At 39.1% G+C, this 22,290-nt stretch overlaps 1 protein-coding gene across 2 annotated transcripts in view; it reads right to left on the reverse strand.

Annotated features, from left to right (window-relative positions):
- Positions 1 to 5,640: 5,640 nt before the first annotated feature.
- Positions 5,641 to 22,290, reverse strand: part of nlk2 (nemo-like kinase, type 2) — a 40,744-nt gene continuing 24,094 nt past the window's right edge. Inside the window, exons 7-11 of one of the 2 annotated variants that reach the window (XM_070829209.1) lie at positions 21,154 to 21,255; positions 20,154 to 20,240; positions 19,298 to 19,496; positions 6,908 to 7,001; positions 5,641 to 5,897 (exon numbers count right to left, since the gene is read on the reverse strand). In XM_070829209.1, the coding sequence (XP_070685310.1) occupies positions 5,843 to 5,897; positions 6,908 to 7,001; positions 19,298 to 19,496; positions 20,154 to 20,240; positions 21,154 to 21,255 (537 nt within the window). In that variant the 3' untranslated portion in view covers positions 5,641 to 5,842. Of the gene's footprint in view, positions 5,898 to 6,907; positions 7,002 to 15,927; positions 16,075 to 19,297; positions 19,497 to 20,153; positions 20,241 to 21,153; positions 21,256 to 22,290 lie in introns of those variants that run through there. The other variant, XM_070829210.1, reaches the window with a different exon arrangement.

The raw sequence follows: 22,290 nt of genomic DNA on the forward strand, positions 1-22,290 counted from the left end.
TTATACATTATTCAAATGCTACTTATTTCCGTCACATGGCAAGCTGCTTAAATGCAACTGTGATGAAAATGTTGGTCAATAGTATGTGGTGATATATTCAAGTACACAGTACACAGAACAAAGGATTAACACTCTTCAAGAAAGATATTGCGGGTTTAACTGCTTCTTTACCTTGGTACTTTTTCTTTTCACTTTGATATATTGTTCATTACACAATGGCCACAAGGATCTTGCCAGTCTTAAGCGATCACATTCACCCTTTTTTATTTATTCAATTCAAGAATGCTTTTAAGGATTTCTATGCAATATGGGTCTGATTCTTATAGTGTTATCCATCACCCCTGTCACGTGTATGAGAACAGCTTTACAACCAATACAACCACAAAATGAACTATAGAGGATCATACAGTATTTCAGAGGACACTTAGAATACGATAATGCATTGTCTAAACATACCAGTTAAAAACTGCACATGGGCTTAATTGATTCAAAGTTGGTCCAGACCTTAGTTCCATATGGGACTGTTGCTGACAAGCAGTTACGCTGCTAAGCTTGTGTTAGATGTGTTCAAAATGATCAAACTTTCTTTGAAATAAACAAAAAGTCATGGAGTGCCTATTGTTTCAAGGTCAGCATGTTTAATTCCCAATTTTCAGGACAACGCCTTGCATGGTACCTCTGTGCCATCGTGTGAATGAGTGTCAAAAAGTCTCTTAAAGCAGTTTGGATGAAAGTGCTAAAATCTATACTGCATGGCAAATATTTCAGTTCGTTTTTCAAAATATGGAAGCAGATAACCTGAACCCATAATGCACATATTGTCTTTGTTGTAATAATGAGCATGTGTATTTACTAATGTTGGTTCTGTTCTGGTTGGCAGGGTGTTTATATGTTGAAGCCCTTCAAAGATATTTCAAAGAAATATCAGCCAGACAACCAGATAGATTTGAAGTAAACCCTTAGACTACTCTAGCTAACTAATCACTTATTAGAAAAATGACACCTGAAGTGAACCAGCTGAAATGCACATGTACAACTACAGTAAGTACAGCAGGCCTAAATAAGAAGCAGCTGGGTGAGACTGAATGGCTAATCTAATGGTTCTTTGACAGGTTGGGAAGTTACTATAAATGCTAAATGCTAAATAAATACATTCTATAACCACTGAGTAACACTTCTAGTTCAGAGGAGTCTCATTATTTTTCCACTCACCTGCCAGCCACTCCCACCGATTGGCCAACTCCCACCTCCTGATCACTCATTAAGCCAGTATTTAAGCCTTCACAACTCACTGACTGCTAAATTGTCCTTCACTCCTCGATGCAACACTGTTCAGCACTCATTCCCGGACTGATGCTGATGTTGCCGGTCCAGCCTGTCTCTGATCAACCCACCTCATTTTTGTCCCGATAATCACTTCAGCCTTTAGTCTCTGACCACGAGTTTTGTCTCTGTCCTTCCTGGATCCTGTCTACTCGTAGCTCCCTGGATTTCGGCTGCTTTAATTCCCCGGAAAGGCGGTTTGTTCGCCTGGCTCCTACTCTGCCTACTCCCTTCTGGTTCATCTGTCTCGCCCAGCGCTCACCTGGTTCCAGACCTGCTGCTTCACCGAGCTGCTCTCCTGCTGCAGTCCTCCCAGTACTGCCAGCTCCAACTCAACTGTCCTCTCTGAGTGTGAGCTCTCCTTCCTTGCTCCATTTACCAGCTCGCTGAACCAGTTTCACCATCTGGAGTCATGTGGCTCCTCCAAACACAAAGACTCAGAACCAGGTGGTTGTTCTAAACTGCATTCACCTGCTTGCCAAGCACAATAAATGACTTTTCACTGATTTACTGTGTGCTGCTTAGGGTCTGAAACACTCCCGTTACAAACACCACACAGTCGAACTGAGTAAAATGTTCCCATTAATAGATGGGTAGTAGATAGATAGATAATAGATAGATAATATTGGTCATGTCACCACACCTTTTATAGGAGTCATCAATCTTACTCGACCCTGTAATAGAGAGGTCCATGGAATAAGAGGTAAGCACAATTATGTTTGATTTTTGATTTTGTATTCAAGGATTCATGATTCTTGTGTGTTAGTGCTTCAGGAAATTACAATACCAGGCAATACTGTTGGTATGACATTAGGTCTAAACTGCTGGATTACAGGGATGGGGTAATTTGAGCCAAAAGGCTCAGGGACGTTGAGCCAGTGGCTCTACACTCTACATATACTTATTCCAAACAAACTTGAATCTGCCAGATAAATCCTACTGCAGAGATATCTAAATCCCATCGCGACAAAGGCTTTCCAATTTTTTCATTGACTGGTCCTCATACTGTTAAGAGTAAAAGGACTCAAGAAGGGGCTACCTGTGTTACTAACAAGGACCAGCAGGACAAAGCTAGCATCCCGGAACTAAATGGCTAAGCAATTATGGAACAGATTTTGGCTGAAGTAAAGTGGCCTCCCATGTGAATGGCATGGATGAATCTATCAGTGCTGGCCTGGATGTAATTGATGGAGCCCTGAATCAAACAAAAACTGATGAGAGCTAACTCTCTAACCAGTTTAGCCAGTGGCCAACCTAGAGACACAGAGGGCAGGTTCTCTGCTATGGCAACTACAAGTCTCGCCTACCTGCCATGGAGAAGACAGGGGAGCTGCTGAAAGTTGATGACCTGGAGAACCATGGCCGGCGCAAGAATTTAAGGATTGTTAATTTTGCGGAAAAGTCGGAGGGCAGCACACCTCTCACAGACTTTCTTCAGACAATACTATCAATCTTAGCTAGCCTGCCCACTGACTTCCCCCCACTGGAGGTTGAACGTGCTAATTAAGCCGTGGATCCCACTTCTACTCTTCAACTCTGAACAAGACCCTGAGAAGTGTCTCAGTGCGGTTTTTGCAATATTCTGAAAGAGAAGCTGTGCTCAGAGCAGCTCTAAAGAAGCGTGATATTCTCCATGGTAGTTCTAATTCAGGAGGCAATGGCCCACCACAACATGTATCGTAAATTTGTTTATCCAAAAAATGACAGGTACAGCTATCCTCCTGTGTCATTCTGGACACACAAAGAAAAGGATCTAGAGGGCAAATTTACCTTGATCACAGGCTTGATTCTCAAACAACACATAACTAAGTTTTTCCTCCAAATTATGACTCTACCATTTTCAAATCACAAGTGATTTTAATCATTATTGCAAAGGCCTGGGTTTCTCAGCTGGTAATCTAAATTGTGTAATGAGTGCCTCTTTGGATAAATCCTCTCCAAACATGGCAAACTCAAGATCAAACAGAGCAAACCTGAGATCATCTGCTGATGATTAATCCTAAAATGAGAGACAATGTTTTATTAAATCCTAATAAATTTGCTCTCCAGACTTTACTATACTTTCATGGTTTTGGCAAATTCTTATGCCTGCTATTAATAATATCTTTAAAGGTGAAATTCCACCCTCCGGGAAAGTATGTTTCCATTAGCTTACTCCTAAAAAAGGCTTCCTACAATCAAGGTACGGTAGAGATGATGTACATCATGCAATTAATGTCATGCATTATTTTAACCCTCATAGGGAGACTCATTGGTCTCTTCTGTTCTCAGTCTTATTAAAATGTAGCTTTGGCTCTAGTTTTATCAGTTTCATTAAAACTCTTTACTCTGATCCAATAGCCAGTGTCAATACAAAAGGCCTGTCATGTCAAGCCATGTCTGCGGGCCAGTACACAAAGGCTGTAGGCAAGGGTGCCCTTTATCAACCTTACTGTTCATATTATTATTGGAGTCCCAGGCCGAAGCCATCACTACCAATCCCGAAATAAATGGGATCAACATGGGTGATTTTCCTATTCACATATGATGTTCTGAGGTGAAAATGTTGCTTCAACATAACCAGTGGCACAATTCTCCCACTCCGTTCCCTTGTTGCTCAACTTATCCTTTCCCTAAGCTCAACTTACCCCTCATCGGGGGTAGCTGAGCCAACTACGAAGAGACAACTTTTTTTTTAGAAGGTTATATTTTGAAAATTGTTTATTTTAGTTCCAAAGTAATTATTCACAGGGATGCAACCACATCCTAAAATATATGTACATATTTTAGTTGGAGACATTACTGTCTTATTTAAAAGGTGCCATTAGTAAAAACTGGCTCAACTCACCCCGCTCTCCCCTACTCCATAAGGAGAGCTTTTGAACTTATTTCCTATTCACAGAAAGGTTCAGTTGTTTCTTTATGTTACACGCTATCGACCATCACTTTCAATTTTGAATCATCTCAACAAAAAACACTTAGCAACACCCAAGCAGTTTAACTTCATCACAACAGTATGCTAATCAACTGAGAGCACTCAATTGTTCCAATTAGAAATAAAACAGATTCAACTTCATTACAAGTACTGTGGAACCTCCTGTATAAATGTTTGCGCATATCAGTTACTGAGACCATGCGCAAAACAGCAGATACATGCATGTCTTATCTTCTTGTAATTCATGTACAGTATACGCATATGCAAAACTTGACATATATAGAAATGACAAACACAATCCTGTACAAATGTCCTCTTCACCAAACATTTGCAGATCTGTGTATACTCCTGTCTTTTTGAATACAAAAGTTGAAATGTCCAAGTTTAGGAAATTAAGTTTAATATTAACAATATGTTTCGTTCATCTCCATTATACTTTGCCCTGAAGTGCCATGTTGTGGATGTATAAGTAAAGAACTGTGAACTGATTAGATGTGCATTTTTAGAATGGAAGGATACCACCGTCAATAGATGAGAACTTATGTTATTAATCACAGGTAAGATCTAAAGCAGGTATGTGCCTCTTGCATGTCCATGTGCTGACATCATGTACAAATACAAGTCAAAAGTAATCATGCACTTATGCATGAAATAAATATACTGTCATTCAATCAGTGTTGCTTCTGAATTTTTGACAACTGGGGGGCAGAGGAACTCTACAACCTGACAGAGTCACAGCCTGACTCCTCTTAAAGTTGTAACTTTGAAACTGCTTTGTCTTTAGACATCATCAGACTGCACATTTTACATGCTAGTTTGTGTCAAGCACAGTCAATCACATAACTGAGCATAATATCGAAAATGTATATTCAGATAAAATATAATTTATATCATTTTATAAATCCCAAACCTTGCAAATTTGCGAGAAATCTTAATGTTTATGCATCATTTATACACAACGTACCTGTTCTTTGGTAAATTAATTGTTACAGTAAAAACAATGAACAAATGTGCAGGGGGGCATAGAGGCATACAGAAGAACCTGTCTGTAGTAACTAGTACCACTAACTATTGGTATAAGTTACAATATCAATGTGGTCATGAGAATTTTCTTAGAAAATATGGGAAGCTTTCAGTTGAGCCCACCAACACAATTACAATCAATCGTCTGAGTAACAAGCAAAGTTCGATTTAATGTACCAATGCAGAGGTGATGGTGGGAGTGGAGGTGGATTATTGCAGAGTGGCCTGATTGTATGGGAAATTTACCTGATTGCGATTACATTTTTGTAGACTTCTTCCTCCCTTATATCTCTATCATGACTTTTCCACGTGAAATTGACTAAATGGATTTGCTTAACACATTTAGATTTGGTCTACAGAGCATTTGTCATTTTCATTTGCATAGCAAACCCCTCTAATACGCCCCCATAAAGCAATTATCTGTAGATTTGTCTTCATTTGTTTCATATTTCAGCATACACACAGCAGACCAGTGCTTCTCTCCAGTGAAATGCTACACAGATAACAGAAGATGTTGAGACATGTGTCTATACCCGGGTTAGCAGCTTGTTAGTTGGGAAAGATGATGACACACAACAGCAGCTATTCCCACACCAGCGGAGATGGAGGCATTTCAGAGGGCTGAGCCACTGTGGAACTGTTCAAGGGGAGGCAACAAGAGGGTGACATTAATATAAGCTATTCATGTGTCTATCAGCAAAATACATTGGCACTTGGTTTAGGTGTAGTGGTTATTAATTTTGGTCCACAAATGTTAAAAACCTGCATATAAACATGTATACATGAATACCACCCCTTCATATATACAAAGTGATCTATTACCTTACCTGTTCAATATGTATTCCTTTGTACTACTTGTATTTGCTTACAAATTTGCAGTAACACTTGACTTGTATTTAGACATTGTAAGTTGTTGAGCATTGTTGCTTTTTCTATATATTTATATATGTACTAATTTTTTAACCTACTTGTATGCCTACAATTGCTCTACGTTTATGTTTACCTTTGTTTTCAGCTTTGTTGTCCTTGTTTTTAGCTGTATGCCTATTTCTATCTTCCTGTGGAAATGTCTGTAACATTGAAAGAAACATCAAATTGGAGTCAATGGCCGCATACTTGGCCACTGAAGCTGATTATGATTCTCCAAATGTACTTGGATTAGTACTTAGATCAGATAATACAGTTATTAGAATTGAATGACCTTAAAGTTTTAAAACCATCTTTGTGGACAACAACATTAGGTAGTGCTGTTGGGAGATTATTACACTTTTAAACTTCATACTTTGATTGGAACTAGTGTTAGTAATGACAGAGTGTTGCTTGAAAGCAGTAAAAACTAGTAGCAGCAGGAAGAAACTTTCAAAGGAGCTATCTAAAATTTGCGAAAAAACAAATTTTTCATGTCACCCGCGATCAGGTAGCACAAATCAATGTAATGTATGTGCAAAGGATATGTGGCTTGTTTTTGCAGTTTAACACAAAGGAAGCAAGGAAACTGCTAACCTCGCTCCATTAAATGTTAAAGCGTACAGGTTTGTACAACTATGACGCTGACTGATTAACATGTTGTATCCTTTGTTATCAACACAAACAGAATCTTAAGCTCTAAGACTTTTTTATACTGCTGTGTTCTTAAGAGCCTCCTACCTGATAAAGCTTTTGAAAGCAGCTGATTGAGGGTTAATGCAGAGTGGCACTCGATTCCCCTTTTGCTGTTCCAAAATGAACTGATGGATGATCTCTGTGAGGGAAAAACACAGACATAAAGTCTTACTTTGATTTGTTACCTCTTGAAACATAAAGTCACAACATATCTTTCAGCTGTACACTAAGGACAACCAGTAATGAGCTTAGTGAACTTTAAAGGTTACCAGAGGAGATTCTGACCACTGCAAGCCCTATGACACTATCTAACAGATGTTGGTCTCCATTTTGTTTGTATTGTGCATATGCATGAGGAAGCATGATTCCCACAGATGGTTTGCTGCAATCTGAGCTACAGTTTGATTTACAAAGAAGCAGCTCCTGGACTGATCCTGGTGCTGAACCTCCAGGTTCTATATCATGACTGAAGGAGAGCACAATGAAGAGGTATACTGTACTTATCATACATACAATAACATAATGATCCAGATTACAAAAGATTTACTTCATCAAACACTCAAAATATCGCTGAAAGTTTTACAATCGTAAAAAAGATATATTAAAAACTAATTCATTAGGACTCATTAAATAATTTCATGGGAAACAAAAAGGAGATAGAGTGATTCAATAAGACAAATCAAAGACACAAAATATACAGGCATCTCAACCAGAGGAGACCAAGATAGACAGAGAGAGAGATGGAGGGACAAAGACAGACAGAGGGAGAGACTTCCTACTGTACTGCGAGAAAAAGGTTTTCTATAAGTAAATAATATGTATCGTGAGTTTATTCACCTCCCCTGCACACTGCCATCTAGAGAAAGGGCGTCGCACCTAGTGTCTTTTTTCAGGCCTCTCCACCTTTTTTGTGTGGCCACTGTGAGTGCTTCTAGTTGAGGATCTCTTAACTTTTCAAGAAAACAATCATATATTATATGGTGGGACTCATCGCCCTGGTAACCAAGAAAATGGAAGATAAGTTTGTTCTGGCTGTGTCTGTCTACCTGGATCTTTAATTATGATATGTCAAACAGAAACTTTCACAACAAAGATAGAAAGCCCATTTGTGAAGCACTGAGCAGACCGGGCAACGACATTGACCACATTCACTTCAACAAATTGTGTCATGCACCCAAATCTTCCCTGCTCTACGGCTGTCTGATTTAGCATCATTACAAAGTATGAGAACAAGCGTTCTCTGGTTGGCACTCATAATGAACTAACAATATCAAACAAGAAATAGACAAAAATAATTAATAAAAGGGGCAATGCTAGTCTATCATACAACAGCAGTGGTGATATGTTGTCATAGAAATAAAAGCAATGGGCAGAGTTTTTTCTCTCCCCGCAGAAATGCTTCATCCCAGCTCTGCCAATCGCCATGTCAGTGGTTCTATATGGATACGAATCCTAAGCTGCAAAATATATTGACTGTTGTCATACACTTGGGCAGGGAACAGACAGCCTAACTAACCTCTGCAAGGCAGCAACCTGCTGAGTTTGCTTCATAATAATCAAGTATTTTAACTCATTTCATAAAAAATTTCACATAAGCAGATAATAATATCAATAAATGAAGGTTTGTCATGTATGTGACACATTCTACAATGTGAGCATATCAAAGGCACCTGCGTGGTCAGAGGTGAGGTAAACTGTTTGTTCCCAGCCTCAGACAAACAAGCTGTGTAATAAATGTTTCTGAATGATTACATTTGTAAAAATATTTATATCAATTGTTAGTGCCTTTTATCAATTGTTGATATTTACATCTTTTTGTATACTTATTGTTAATCTGTCAGTGTTCATCATTTTTCTGTACTTCTTTGTCAATATTGGTTTCTGACGTGTCTGTATTTCTGTATTGTTTTCACCTTGTGAGTCTGTGTGTGTTTTATATGTCTGTCTATGCATTGATTTTGTCACCTTTACAGATGTGTAATTGAGATCAATATCAAGGAATTGCACTCCAAGTAGAAACAGATAGGAATTAGTGAATGTTATGTGGCCTACATTTGTTTTGTGTCACAGATCACTGTATCCAAAGTTTAATCAACCATTCCAGTCCACTGATACAGCGCAATCTCTATAGCATTTGTCAAAAGGCACAAAAGCACTGCAAAGCGCACAGCGGTATGGCCCACTTCCTTCCGGTGCCAATGTTAACCCATTGGACAGTTCATACAGGAGACATTGCAGAGCAGAAATGCACAGTTGGCTCGCATATCTGCGATCCACAATATTCACTGGAAACAGAATCACTGCTGTTTGTGATTGTAACTTTTAATTTATGTACTTATTGCACAAATTTGTCAGTTGTGTCAGTCGTTTTTTGGCTGCAAGGGCCAGTGACGGGGGTTGGTAAACCTAATAATTCTATGTAAAGATCATTTAGGCTGTCATGTTAGATTGCAATGTGCCCAGGAACCTAGCAGGATCTCACTCACCTCACAAAACCTCATGTATGGTAGCATAATATGTTGTGAAGTTTTAGTGTTATTCACAGCCTGAAATTGGAAAATTACTTTTCAAAGGCTAAAGTTAGGGATCACAACAATTTAAGTTTCTTAAATCTTTGGCACATTGAATGAATCTGCAACAATTCACCTGTTTTCATTTCTCTCATGTCATGTGTTACACCATTACCACTGATTTGGCGTTGAGGCTGGTGTGAACCCATCTTGTGGCTGTAAATGTTTTGGGCCAAACAGCAGATTCTGAATAAAATGGAAGAGGAACACAGCACCTCTTCTGGCCAAACGTCCTTGTCTATAGAAATGAGTCATTATTTATTAGTGAAAATCAGAGCTTTATCCAGCTACCATCCCATGGACTTGAGATGTCATAGGCTAGACTGAACAGCAACTGTCCACCTGCAAGACATGGCACATCTGCCTCAAAGTTGGACCACGAAAGGGGTACTGGAGCTGCCGAGGAGGCATCACTGTCTGAGCTTTTGAGAGCCAACCACTGCGCCCAGCTGGTGTGACCTGATTGGGGAGCCGTAACCACTGCCAAAGCTGAACAACAGCCCAAGGTGCTGACACCAATAACTCCTCATCCTGAGACATCACTTCACAAAAGTAGGCAGAAATCAATTACAACTGCTGATGCTGATCAAAAGTCGATGTAGGTAAAGCTCTGAAATGTATCGAAATTCTTTGGAAGTTATTAGTGATTAGTCCCCAACACCTTTAACTCTATATCTAAATCCTCATAAACTGGTGATATTGTCCACGTTCTCTGGTAAGCCTGGTCAGATCATTTCTCTTTAACCATTATCAAATCCAAAGAAGTTAACTCTAATTTTGACCATCAAATTCCCACTATCCCACCTGTCGCTGATGTTTGTGTTATTCATATTACTACCTAATTTGTTCTTTTATTGATGTTATAAACAAATCTTCAATTGTTGCCACATCCGATGTCTATAAATATTTCTTCCCTTGCATAATACAGAGATCACAGTTTTCCAGAGCATAGCTTCTGTGTGTAAGTGAATGTAATTTTTTTCTACTGCTTTCTGTTTCGGCACATGATGCCCCTATCTGATGATAGGAATGGTGTGTGAATGGATAAATGGGAAATTAGTGTACAGCACTTGATTGGAACTTGCAACCAGGCAAACACCAAGAGGGAGCAAGAATTTGTGTTTGTGTGTGTGTGTGTGAGAGAGAGAGAGAGAGACAGAGAGATATAAAGCAAAAACATAGATAAAACAAGATCAAACATGGCATCGCCCTGTCTCCAGCTGCAGGCAGAGATCATCGAACACACTAACTTAATTTACACACAAGGAAATCTCTCCCACATTTTACGCAGAACGGATTATCGTCACAGTGGGGGAAATATCAGATTTGGAAACCTTCAACCACTACTACTCACGACAGGACACTAACAGGACAATACTGACACTAACAGCAGCAACTCATTTACCCCATTTGTGAAAACAACAAAACGGAGTCATTCACAAACACAGGTAACCGACAAACAACTGAGATTAAGGTCAGTGTCCTGCATTAATAAAAACCTTTATCTTCTTGATCTGCACAAGGAGATAAAAGATCCTGTGTACAGCCAGTCACATCACATCCATTGAAAACGTCAACACCTGACTACAGGCATCCGTAAATATGCTCACTGAACAATGAACACTGAACACACATGAGAAAAAAAAAAAACAATGAAAGAAACCTGCAATTTCCACGTATGCAATCTTTTGTACCAGACAACCCCAAGTCACAGGTCAAAAACTTCTCACATCTAACTCGAGTATGCCGTGTTGGCATTCCATCAACCAGAGCAATCATTGTGTAGTTCGAACATTTTAAACAGGAAGAACTAATAAAAAGCAAAGAAGGAAAAATAACCAAATCTGAATGGACCAATTTCCACAAGAAATAAGTGAAAGCTGCAAAGTACTAAACACAATTTTGAGTGTACCTAGTGGTAGACTCTTTTAAACACACCATAGCCATGATGATGAACATCCTATAGCTCTTGCAGATTCTCTGCTTTTCGTTATGGCTTTTCCTTATTTACATACATACAGTGTGCTGGCTGTGGTCAAAGAAAGACACTATTATTAATCCTGATACTTGTGGTTCTTACTTTTCTTGGGAATGTTTTCTTAATTGCACTACTCCTCATCAAATCATGTAGCTCAATTGGGATACAGTTACTGTGCCTTTTCTTGGATTGGCCTAATGGCTTTCATGCAAATCGCAAAAGAGTATGCAAAGAAACGAAATGAACAGGGAATCATTATGAAAAGTGTTCAGGCCCACCCCACTTTGAGACCACACTGCATCACTACACTTTGATGTAGAACAATTAGAAGTTTAAACAGGTTTATAATGGGTGTCTGTTGCACTGAGTTACAGTGAGTCACATGACCCAACATTCTTAGAATAAAGGCTTCTATATACAACCTTTAGGGGTTCTATAGCATGGTACATATTTGGTACCTTCCAAAGGTTCTATACAGAACCACTGCTGAGGGTTTATTCAAAAAATTATTAGGGTTCTTTGTTGCTAAAAGTTCTATACAGAACTTATATAGAACCTTATAACCTTCGATCAATATCCAAATCCTTTTATTGCTTTTAATAATTCTGCAAAATTACCAAAATATGAAGTTATTTTAACTACTACTACTACTCTAAATAAAACAACAGATAACCTATAATATATAAGAAGAGAGAGGTGGTTTCAAACTGTATTGATTATTGCACCATTTATAAACACAATATATAATGTCTGTAATAATGACCTGAAAAAAAGCAAAGTAGACTATAGATTTCCAATATTGGCAAACACTTTAATACTTTAATACTGGTTTAATACTATTTACAAATGAAATCAGTTCCATCGTTAATTGTGAAAGCTGATTGTACATGTTGAGCTGCATGTTGAGATGCTCTTCTGTAAATGAGAATATGTGTTTCATTTGTTTGGGATACTCCACGTGTAACAGGAAATACATCTGAAGCAGACACTGCAGAGCCCATGGTACATCTATCTCTCCACTTGTGACGGTAACCCCATCCATCTTTATGGATGCTTTCACAGCAAGAAGGGGATTCCCTGCATCATGGTAGATGATGGTTGGGATGATGGTGCTTGTTGGTTCCTGTAGAAAAGAAACATATGTAAGGAACCTCCTGACATAATTCAAAGGTTCTTCATACGATATTCAGAACATTAATATAGCATTAGACAACTGTTTGCTATGTAAAGATACAGTGAAATGATGGAACCCTGAGCAGAGTGCTGTAAGCAGAGTGCTGTAATCCGAGCTTCTCCACACACCACACGTGCATGTTAGAGCATGTGAGTTTGGCAATCACTTAAGTAGCACAGTAACACAGACACCTTAATGGCCTTAGCACTGCATTCATCTCAGTATTGGACTCAGTAGACTTCTCTCAAGATTAACATGATAAACATACTCATTGTTTTAACCACACCCTCAACCTTGTTCTGGAATATGGCATTCAAATTTAACATTCAGTAGTCTGTCTACAAAATCCTATTTATCGGACCATTACCTAATAAGATTTGAACTCAGGTTACTGGATTACATGCCATTAGACAAAATGTCAATCTGATAGTACTGTAGCTACATTTAAAGAAGTAATTCCATCAGCATTTAAGTGCCATGTCTCAATACAACAGAGGACTCTTATGCTACGTACCCCAGTCCTTCAAAGTAAGCTGTAATTAAACCTCTTGATTCAAGCATTTTAGCCTACTAAAGACCTTTACCTAACCTTCCCTTTCTATCAGCTGTGTGACCTTCCAGATAACAATAGTTTGTCTAAATAGGATTTAGAGTGCATCATAGCACAGAGACAGCACAGGTTAAAGTTATAGATGGCCTCCTTATGGCACTAGATACGGGACCTCTCTCTGTACTTCACTTGTTAGATCTGAGAGCTGCATCTGACACCATTGACCCGCTCGTCCTGTTACAGAGACTGGAACACTTAATTGGCATGAAAGGAAAAGAATTTGATTTGATTTGAAGTCATATTTATCAGATTCATTTCAGTTTGATAATATCTCATTAGTTTCATTATCATTTCCATCACTATTATCACTACCATCACCATTAATAATTAACCCTTTCATGCATAGAGGTCACTACAGTGTGCAGCTATTCAAAAGCAGTTTTCTTGTATATGCATGAGTTTTGATGGCATAGTTGCACATCAGCCACTACAGTGAATGCTATTGCATCATCTCACACACTGCTACCAGTGCCAAGCCATTGCAAGTGAAAAAAAAAGAGTGTAACCAAGATGGTCGACAGCCAGCCAGAAAGACCAAGTTGCTCATTTTCTTCTGTTCAAACCTTCTATAAAAAGAGACCCTTGCAGGTAAGAAAAATATGGGGACATGAAGTAACATCTAAGGAGTCATGCAATTGCTACATTTTCCAAGTAATGATTTTATATTGGGAGGAAATTATGATTAATCACGTGTCCACTGAATTGTACATTATGCATCACTAGCTAAATTTCAAGTACTGGACATGTAAATGTATCTTTATTAAATTTGGGTTGAAGTTCAAAGTTCAAATCTTGTTTTTCATGCCTACAGATTAATGAAAACACTTGACTGAATCATAATTCATGCATGAAAGGGTTAATTAAATTACAGGTCAGACATTACAGGTATACTGTCTTGCTATGAACCACTTCCACACCAGTTTGGAGGTCTTCACTGAGGAGATAGATTCTTTGATGTCTTTAATGATTTATTAGTTTGTTGCCACCAAGGAAGAAGGAGGGAGCTAGGCCCAGCAACCTCACTCCCCACCGGCCCCAGCCTGCACCTCTGCCAGCCTGGCCCAGCTCAAGACCACAGCGCCCTTATCTAAAAGCAGCATTACCATAATTACATAGCAAGTGAAGCTAAATGGTGAAAACAGTCCTCCAAACCCCATAAGTGGTATTTGTGTAGAAAACTAAAAGAAAACCAACAAACAACAAACACAATGACAAAAATGTTTATCTAAATTTGTCAATTAAGTTAAATAATTAATTATTTTGCAAGGTTCAGGTAGGTTATTAGTTATGTTAGTTAGTTGTTTTGCTCATGTATTTAAGTTATTTTATCTGACCCTTTTCTTTCAGCATCAGATATAGCTTATAGTTAGGGCTGGCTTGGGCCTGCCCCTAGTTATGCTGCTTTGGGCTTAGACTGCCAAGGGACTTCCCATGACTGGCTGTTCACAACAGAGGTGCATTTCTCCCAAGGAGAAATACAAATTGGCCAACATAATTTAAAAAGCACAATGACAAACATCAATGATACTGATTCAAATAAATATAGTTTATGGGCAGATTTTGAAATTCCATTTGTCTTGGCCTGACATGCTGCTGCTCTAATACGACACCTAATGTTAGTGGGTTCTAAATGAAAAATAAATGTGATGCCACACTCCTTTAAAGGTCTTAAAGTTCTGAAGAAATATGATGACTGCATAAAACCATATAATTGTATGAACACCATGTATGTGTGAGAGTGCAAGTGCATATGTGCATGTAACATACCATCTTTATTAGCCCCCGTCCTCAGCAGCCACCTTGATGATATTGGGTGTCATCACAATGAAAGCATCTTGAAGGTTTAGTCCTGACCAAAACATAACCTAGTTTCATGTTAAATCTGCAACAAACACAAACCATTAAAAAATTATGGTTACCAAGGCTATTTCAAGTGACACTGAAATCATATAACTGTAATATTACTAATGGCTACTCACAAGCAGTGGCACCTGTAGAAACTGGGCCAGTTTTAAGGTCAAATTCATTTGCTGATCCACATTTCCTCATCATGTGTCTAAAATGTCATAGCAGTAGCGATGGTTCATTAACACTTCAAGTTCTTTAATATTTCATTTCATTTATTTCATTTATTTATTCTGTTTTTGTTACTTATTTAGTTATACACTCAAATATTCATTACACTACACTTCATGTGTATTGTGATGCCACATGAAACTGGTAATACTTGTGTACTTTTAGAGCTGATAGTTTATCTACTTGAACCTGATAACAAGCAAAGAAATAACCCTATTACTTTGCAGAGCAAGTTAGCCAGTTAGGTAGGTAGGAGTAACCATTATCAGGGTAACATTAAAATGTACAGCGAGATGGAGACTGATACATGGAAATGTAGCATTAATGCTTGATTCCCTCCCGCTTTTCTGTGCAGCTAAACTGACTGTGGGCGCCATAACCCCTGAGTGCTAAAAACTACATATTCTACCTTAATATGTTTGACAAATAAGATATCTATAACCACTTGTACTGTCATCAAGCTTACACTTAGCATTAGTTTAGTTGGGAATTCACAGTAGGTTAGCTGACGTTGATAAACAGGTTAGCTGAGTTCACAGGAAGCCAAAGTGCGTGTAATATTATGAACACTTGCCACAGCACTTACTGTGTGTGTCAGGTAACATCTATCAAAATTATTCCCATTAACAAAAGTCTGTTGGACTTTGTACCCACCTTTAGTTTGTGTTTTGGAGAAGGCTAATGCTGCATTGAGGTTCCACCGTAAATACCACCTGCCAACTGGGAAGAGCTGTTAATTCAATGAATGAGCTGTTTGTTTCGGTGAACGGCTAGTAGATTCTGTGTGCTCTTTTTTCTCCTGCTCTGCGGTAAACATAGCAACGAATCACCGATCAGTCAGTCATGTCATATTGGATTTACCATAACTACAACCTGCCAATTGGGAGAATATAGCACTAAACACAAGCATTAAACATAGTACTAAATCATTACTCAATCTTTACACACGCATATGTAGGCTATGTACTCTATATACTACTATGTACTATAATATCTTGTTTTTCAATAAACAAATCTATTTTTAATATTTCCATGTAATAAATATGTTTTGATGTTAAAAAAACTGGTTTCCTTTGTAGATTACTATGAATTGTGATGTTCAAGATATTAGTATCTTTATTTATTAGTGTATTGTTATTCGTCATACTTATTGGTGTTTTTCTACTACAAAAATGTAGTGTGCCAGGTGCACAGTGCAGGCACACTATTGTTATTCATCATCTTAGTTTCCTTATTCCTCTATCGTATGTTTTTCCCACACCATTGTCAGCACAGACACAAAAAATACGTCAAAAGTTGCAGCTCGATTGGGAATGATGTGCTTTGTCTATTCTCAGAGATTGGCCTGTTCTTGGCCTATTCTCAGAGATTGAACTGTTATCGGACATGTGCAAAATTATGCCATTCGTTTGAGTGGTGATCAAGAATTTAAAATTTTTTACACTAGTTTTTTAAGGAGCATTGGGGACAGTGGCCCACAAACTGGGAGTGTGGCCAGATTCCAGGTACAACATATGTGTGTATATATATATATTTCACAAAAAAAAGTCTGATGTACAGTGATGCACATCTGTAGAATCTGCTGGAGCTACTCTCCCAGTTTGTGAGAGACCAGCTCCTCTTTCAGCCCTCGGTATTTTTCCAAGCTTCTCATGTTCCTTCTTCCCGATGTTACTGTGGCTTGGGATGGTTATGTCTATCACCACTGCCTTCTTCTGTTATTTTTTAATCAGCACAATGTAAGGTTGGTTAGTCATCAATAGTTTGCCAGTCTGGATCTGGAAGTCCCGCAGGATCTTAGCTCGGTCATTCTCAGTGACTTTGGGAGGTGTCTTCCATTCTGCCTGTGGGACTTCCAGCCCATACCCAGTGCAGATGTTCCTGTACACTATGCCAGCCACTTGGTTATGGCGTCCGCTGTTCCTGCCAGCATCTTACACCCTGTGCTGGATTGTTTCAGGAGCAGATTTGCACAGCCTGCACCTGGAGTTCTGTCTAGTGTGGTAGACCCCTGCCTCTATAGATCTTGAACTAAGTGCCTGCTTTTATGCTGCCACGATTAGTGCTTCTGTGCTGTGCTACCAGCCTTTTCCAGCCACTGGTAGGATTTCTTGATATCCATCACTTCTTCTATCTGCTGGTGATACATGCTGTGTAGGGGCTTGTTCTTCCAGGAAGGTTCATCCTCCTCTTCTGTACTATGAGATTTCTGCTGCCTGAGGTATTCACTCGTCTTCAGGGGTTCTGCCTATGCAGAACAGCAGCGGGGATAGTGCATCACCTTGGTATATGTTGCACTTGATGGTAACTTGTGCTATTGGCTTCAAGTTGGCCTCCAAAGTTGTTTTCCACAGCCCCATTGAATTCTTGATGAAGGCTCTCAGGGTCCTGTTGATGTCCAAGCATTCCAGTATTCATGTGTGCAGAGTCATGGGCTTTCTTGTCGTCAATCCAGGCGGTTGCTCTTCCTGGTCAACCAGTGGCTGGTGCTTGGCTCCCCTGGTATTGTTACCAACTCCTTTCTGGGCCTTGCTCATGTATTGGGCCATGTGCCTACTCACCTTAGCCACTATGACGCCTGACAGGAGATTCCTTGTTGTACAGAGACAGGTAACTGGCCGGTAATTGGATGGAATTGTGCCCTTCTGGGGGTTCTTCATGATCAGGATGATCCTCAGTGGTTCACCACTCTGGATGGGTCCATCCATCAGCAGCTGGTTCATCAGTGCTGCCAGGCATTCATGGAGTGTTAGTTTCTTCAGCCAGTAGGTGTAGATCATGTCCGGGCCTGGTGCTGTCCAGCTCTTCATACTTGACACTCTTTCTTGGATGTCTGCCATTGTGATGGTTACTGTCTCTGGGAGATTGCATCTGCGTTATGTGATGCCTCCTTCACCCATATGTTCAGTCAGTTTCAGCCATGGTCGGACCTGTTCTTGTGGTATTACCTTGCCACTGAGATTACTCTTTGGATGGTTTGGTGGAGAATATCCTATTTATTCTCCTGGCCTCTGCTTCTCCTATGTATTTCTTCAGCCCATGTCAACTTGATTTTTGCCACCAGTCTCCTTTTCCATGGGGGGAAGCGCTCTTTGTGGCTTATGCTGTCCCCTTTTGCTCATCAGGTTGCCCTGGGTCCCAAACACCTGAAATGGACCTTGTCGTCCAAGCTGGTACGATGCTTATATTTGCTGTTTCACTCAGTAGGCTAATAGCACAAAGAGTCTACTATGGGTCCACACTGGATACACGTGTTACCCTGACAGAGATTCAAAACCCCAGCCTCCAGAGCCAAAGTTAGCAGTGTTACCTACTGAGCTATCCAGCTGCATATATATATGTATATGTATATATGCACATATGGAATTGGCCCATGCATTTGTCACTTCTAGGTTGGATTATTGCAACTCGTTATTATCAGGCTGCCCTAATAAGTCTGTAAAGACTCTCCAGCTGGTCCAGAATGCTGTTGCTCTTGTACAAAAGAAAACTAAGAGAAGAGATAATATTTCTCCCACACTGACTTCTCTTCACTGACTCCCTGTAAAATCTAGAATAGAGTTTAAAATCCTCACTTCTACAGTCATATGTCACACCTACAAGGCTCTTGTAGGTGTGACATATGACCATATGATGGTCAGGCTCCATCATATCTTAAAGAACCGCGACCGTACTACCCCACTAGAGCACTATGCTCCCAGAATCCAAAAGTCTTATTTCCAAAGTCAGATTTGCTATGGACTATTTTTGGCATTTATTGGTTTAGACCAAACTGTTCTGTTATCCCTTTATTTCAAAGTACACTCTCAAAGAGTGATCTTGCATTTGGTATAATGTCCTAAGATTCACTCTAGCAGATTGTGTTTAGTCAATGTGAACCAAGCAGACTCTCAAAAGTAGAAAGAATCACAGAATTATATGGGTCAACTACTGCTATTTTTCAAACCGCTTTGTCAGTGTTAAAATATCTTTTAATAAAATAAAAACATATAAACTGTCAGTAGCTCAGCTCAGCAGATAAACATACCTTTGACCAGTCTGACAGAGCTCAGGTTCTTCTCAAAGCCATCATCAAACTTGGAATTAGTGACAGGCTCAAAGTCACTGGTGTAAACATGGCCAGACGATGTGGTGTAGCAGCATTTGCACATGCATGTATGATAGCGCAGTCGCCCCTCATCCAGATAAGGGTGTGCCAGGGCATCCTTTGCTGAAATCCTTTTTGACTGGGGACCAAACATACAAGTTATATGTGATTCACAAGACGAATACATGTAAACTATATGTAAAGAGTAACACATTAAAAACTTTGTTCCGCTATGAATGGGGGCTATACTTTAAAATCTTTCACTTTTTTCCTAAAGCCCTCCCCAGCATTATTAATCACTTTGGTCGCTCCCGTTAACTTCAAATTCAACACACTCTCCCCAATATTCCCATATAATATGGCACTACTGAATTGGTACAACTCATTTAAGGTGGTTTTATCTTCATCTTCTGTCGTTTTCCAGCTGAATGTCCATGTCTATTATGGATCAGATCCTGTAATGTCTCTGATACGATGACTCACAGAGGAGCACAGTGAATATTCAAATCTCCACCTATCCCTGTAAAGTTAATCCTATCCATATGGGGCTTAAGTGTGCCTTTGCCAACAAATCATGGAAATTTCTTTCAAAGTAGACTCATCTCATTCCTTGGACTGTCATGCATATGGTCAGTATAAACTAAAATACTCGCCAAGCCAGTCTCCTCTGTTTTACTTTGTTGCTTACTGAGTATGCTGTGTTTATAATACATATCCTTAATCATACTTAAGTGACTCAGTGAATGGGTTTCATTATTAACAAAACATAATGCAAAACTATGTATAATAGACTCACTGGATCAAACACCAGCATCCTGCAGAGGAGGTGGACAGCTTCATGGGTTGCTTGGCTGGACAGTGTGTACAGAACAGGAAGGGATGGCTGCAGGCAAAACATACATCCCAACATCATCTTTTCCTGTCTCTTTCAGCTTCTGGTAGACATTATATACATATAAATGATATATATCAAATTTGTATGTATTGCATCTCTTAAAAATATGACACATAGCTGTGTGCCGGAAGAATCTGGGTAAGAAGACTGTGACTTGATTTAAACGAAGATGCATGGTTTCTGAATCTTAAATTACCGTCTTTGTAATTGTTAAAAGAGAAACCAAATACACCCAACAGGTTTACAAAGAGTTTTGATGAGAGACACTGAATGTAAACATGAAGTGTTTGATAATAGAAAAACTTTTTACAGACATTTTTAGATTTTAAATGTTTAAAATCACTGAAATAGCTTCCAAAAAGAGGCTTGCCTAAACCCCTGAGGACTGCCACTGTGGATGGGGCCTGATCCATGGTGGGGGCAGGGCTGGAACTGAAAAAATCCAGTGGGAAACATGGTTGTGCTGCAGCTGCACATGGCAGGGAACTAGGGATGGCCAATTGTCGCATGCAATCAGAAGTCAGTCTGTAGTGTAATATCATCTAATGGCTGCTGTTTGTCAGTGAAAACAAATCCATTTAAGGTACAAATCCAATTTTAATATATAATAATATTCATTACAAGTTTTCCCTTATTCAAAATATCCTATCAATCCATTTATCTCTCTAAAAAACATAAAACTGAATAAGATAAGGATATATCCAATTTATAAATGCTTTGCGTGTCCACTGCCATCTTGAAACTTTGGTGCTGTTATGATTATATTCTTGCTCTATCCACACTGTTTTGCTTTTGTCAAAATGACAAGCAGTTCAGGTGCTATTGCCAAACAAAAGAAATATTTCATTTATTTTCAGAAAAAAAAGCTGGGAAATGCTCTGTGCAAAACTAGATTGCCTACCTGTTTGTGAGGTCCTCTGAGAATGTGTGCACGAGCACCTTCACATGCTGTCCTCATCGCCTCCATAGAAGGACTCCCCAACAGGTCAGTGATTAAATCCAACTACAAGCCAACAATTAAAAAAAAATACACACCCACACACATCACAGACAACAAACAGAAATTATGTTTGTTTCTGCATGTTATGACTCACAAGATCTTAAAGATGTCTTTAAGAACAGACATTGATTTGATCTATGGCAGTCTAAGTCTTTCAATTACCTACGATTATCAGATTGTCATCTATGTTGGTCACAGTGATTGCTATCCATTTAATGACCTTGCAACTGACACAACAAAATGAATTCGTTTCATTTAGCTGCTGCAGGAAAAATTATATTATGACCCAAAAAATTTGTTATTTTCCTGTTTTTCACCAATGAAGAGTGGATGTACAATGTCAATGACCTTTCCATTTGATTCTTGGTGTCAACATTATATAAAAAGATGGGTTCATCTGTGTTTGTATGTCATCTGATTCAGGAGTTATGAAAATGTTTTTCGCCACTCGCATGGACATCAATTCAAGATGGCCAAACAAACCTCATAGGCCCCATTAGTTGACCTTCTTGAATTCTTATCTAGACACTATTAGGGCCCTTAGCAGGTTTAAAAAATGCCATGCGGGTTCATGGAAACCTATAACATTACTCTTTAGTGACACTGCCAAGTACTTTTATCATGAAAACTTACCATATACCTCAAACTCATTCCACTGTCTCTATTCCTATTCCTACTGTTTTATTCATTCAGTATTTTCTCATTTCTCTCCTGTATTTTGTAACATCTCGAATACTTATGCACCTTTCTGTGCAGTATATTTATCAATTGGTTGCACTCCCTTTACCCTTTACACCCCCTTTTAAGTCTCATTTTATTCTACTGAAAATTCCCAGATACAAGCTGGTATTCAAATAAGTGCAAAGGAGAGCCAGATATGTGTCCAGCACACACAAATACAGGCCAGTTACTACCAAAGGCTGGTAGAGAGCAGGGGGAAGGGTGGAATAAGTCCCATGTTGAATTCAGTATAATGTCCATTTTCACAGCTCTATTTTCTCCAATACAACAGCAGAGTCATGTCACACTTTATCTTAT

Source organism: Pempheris klunzingeri, chromosome 4 (assembly GCF_042242105.1).
Source record: "Pempheris klunzingeri isolate RE-2024b chromosome 4, fPemKlu1.hap1, whole genome shotgun sequence".
Lineage (NCBI taxonomy): Eukaryota > Metazoa > Chordata > Actinopteri > Acropomatiformes > Pempheridae > Pempheris > Pempheris klunzingeri.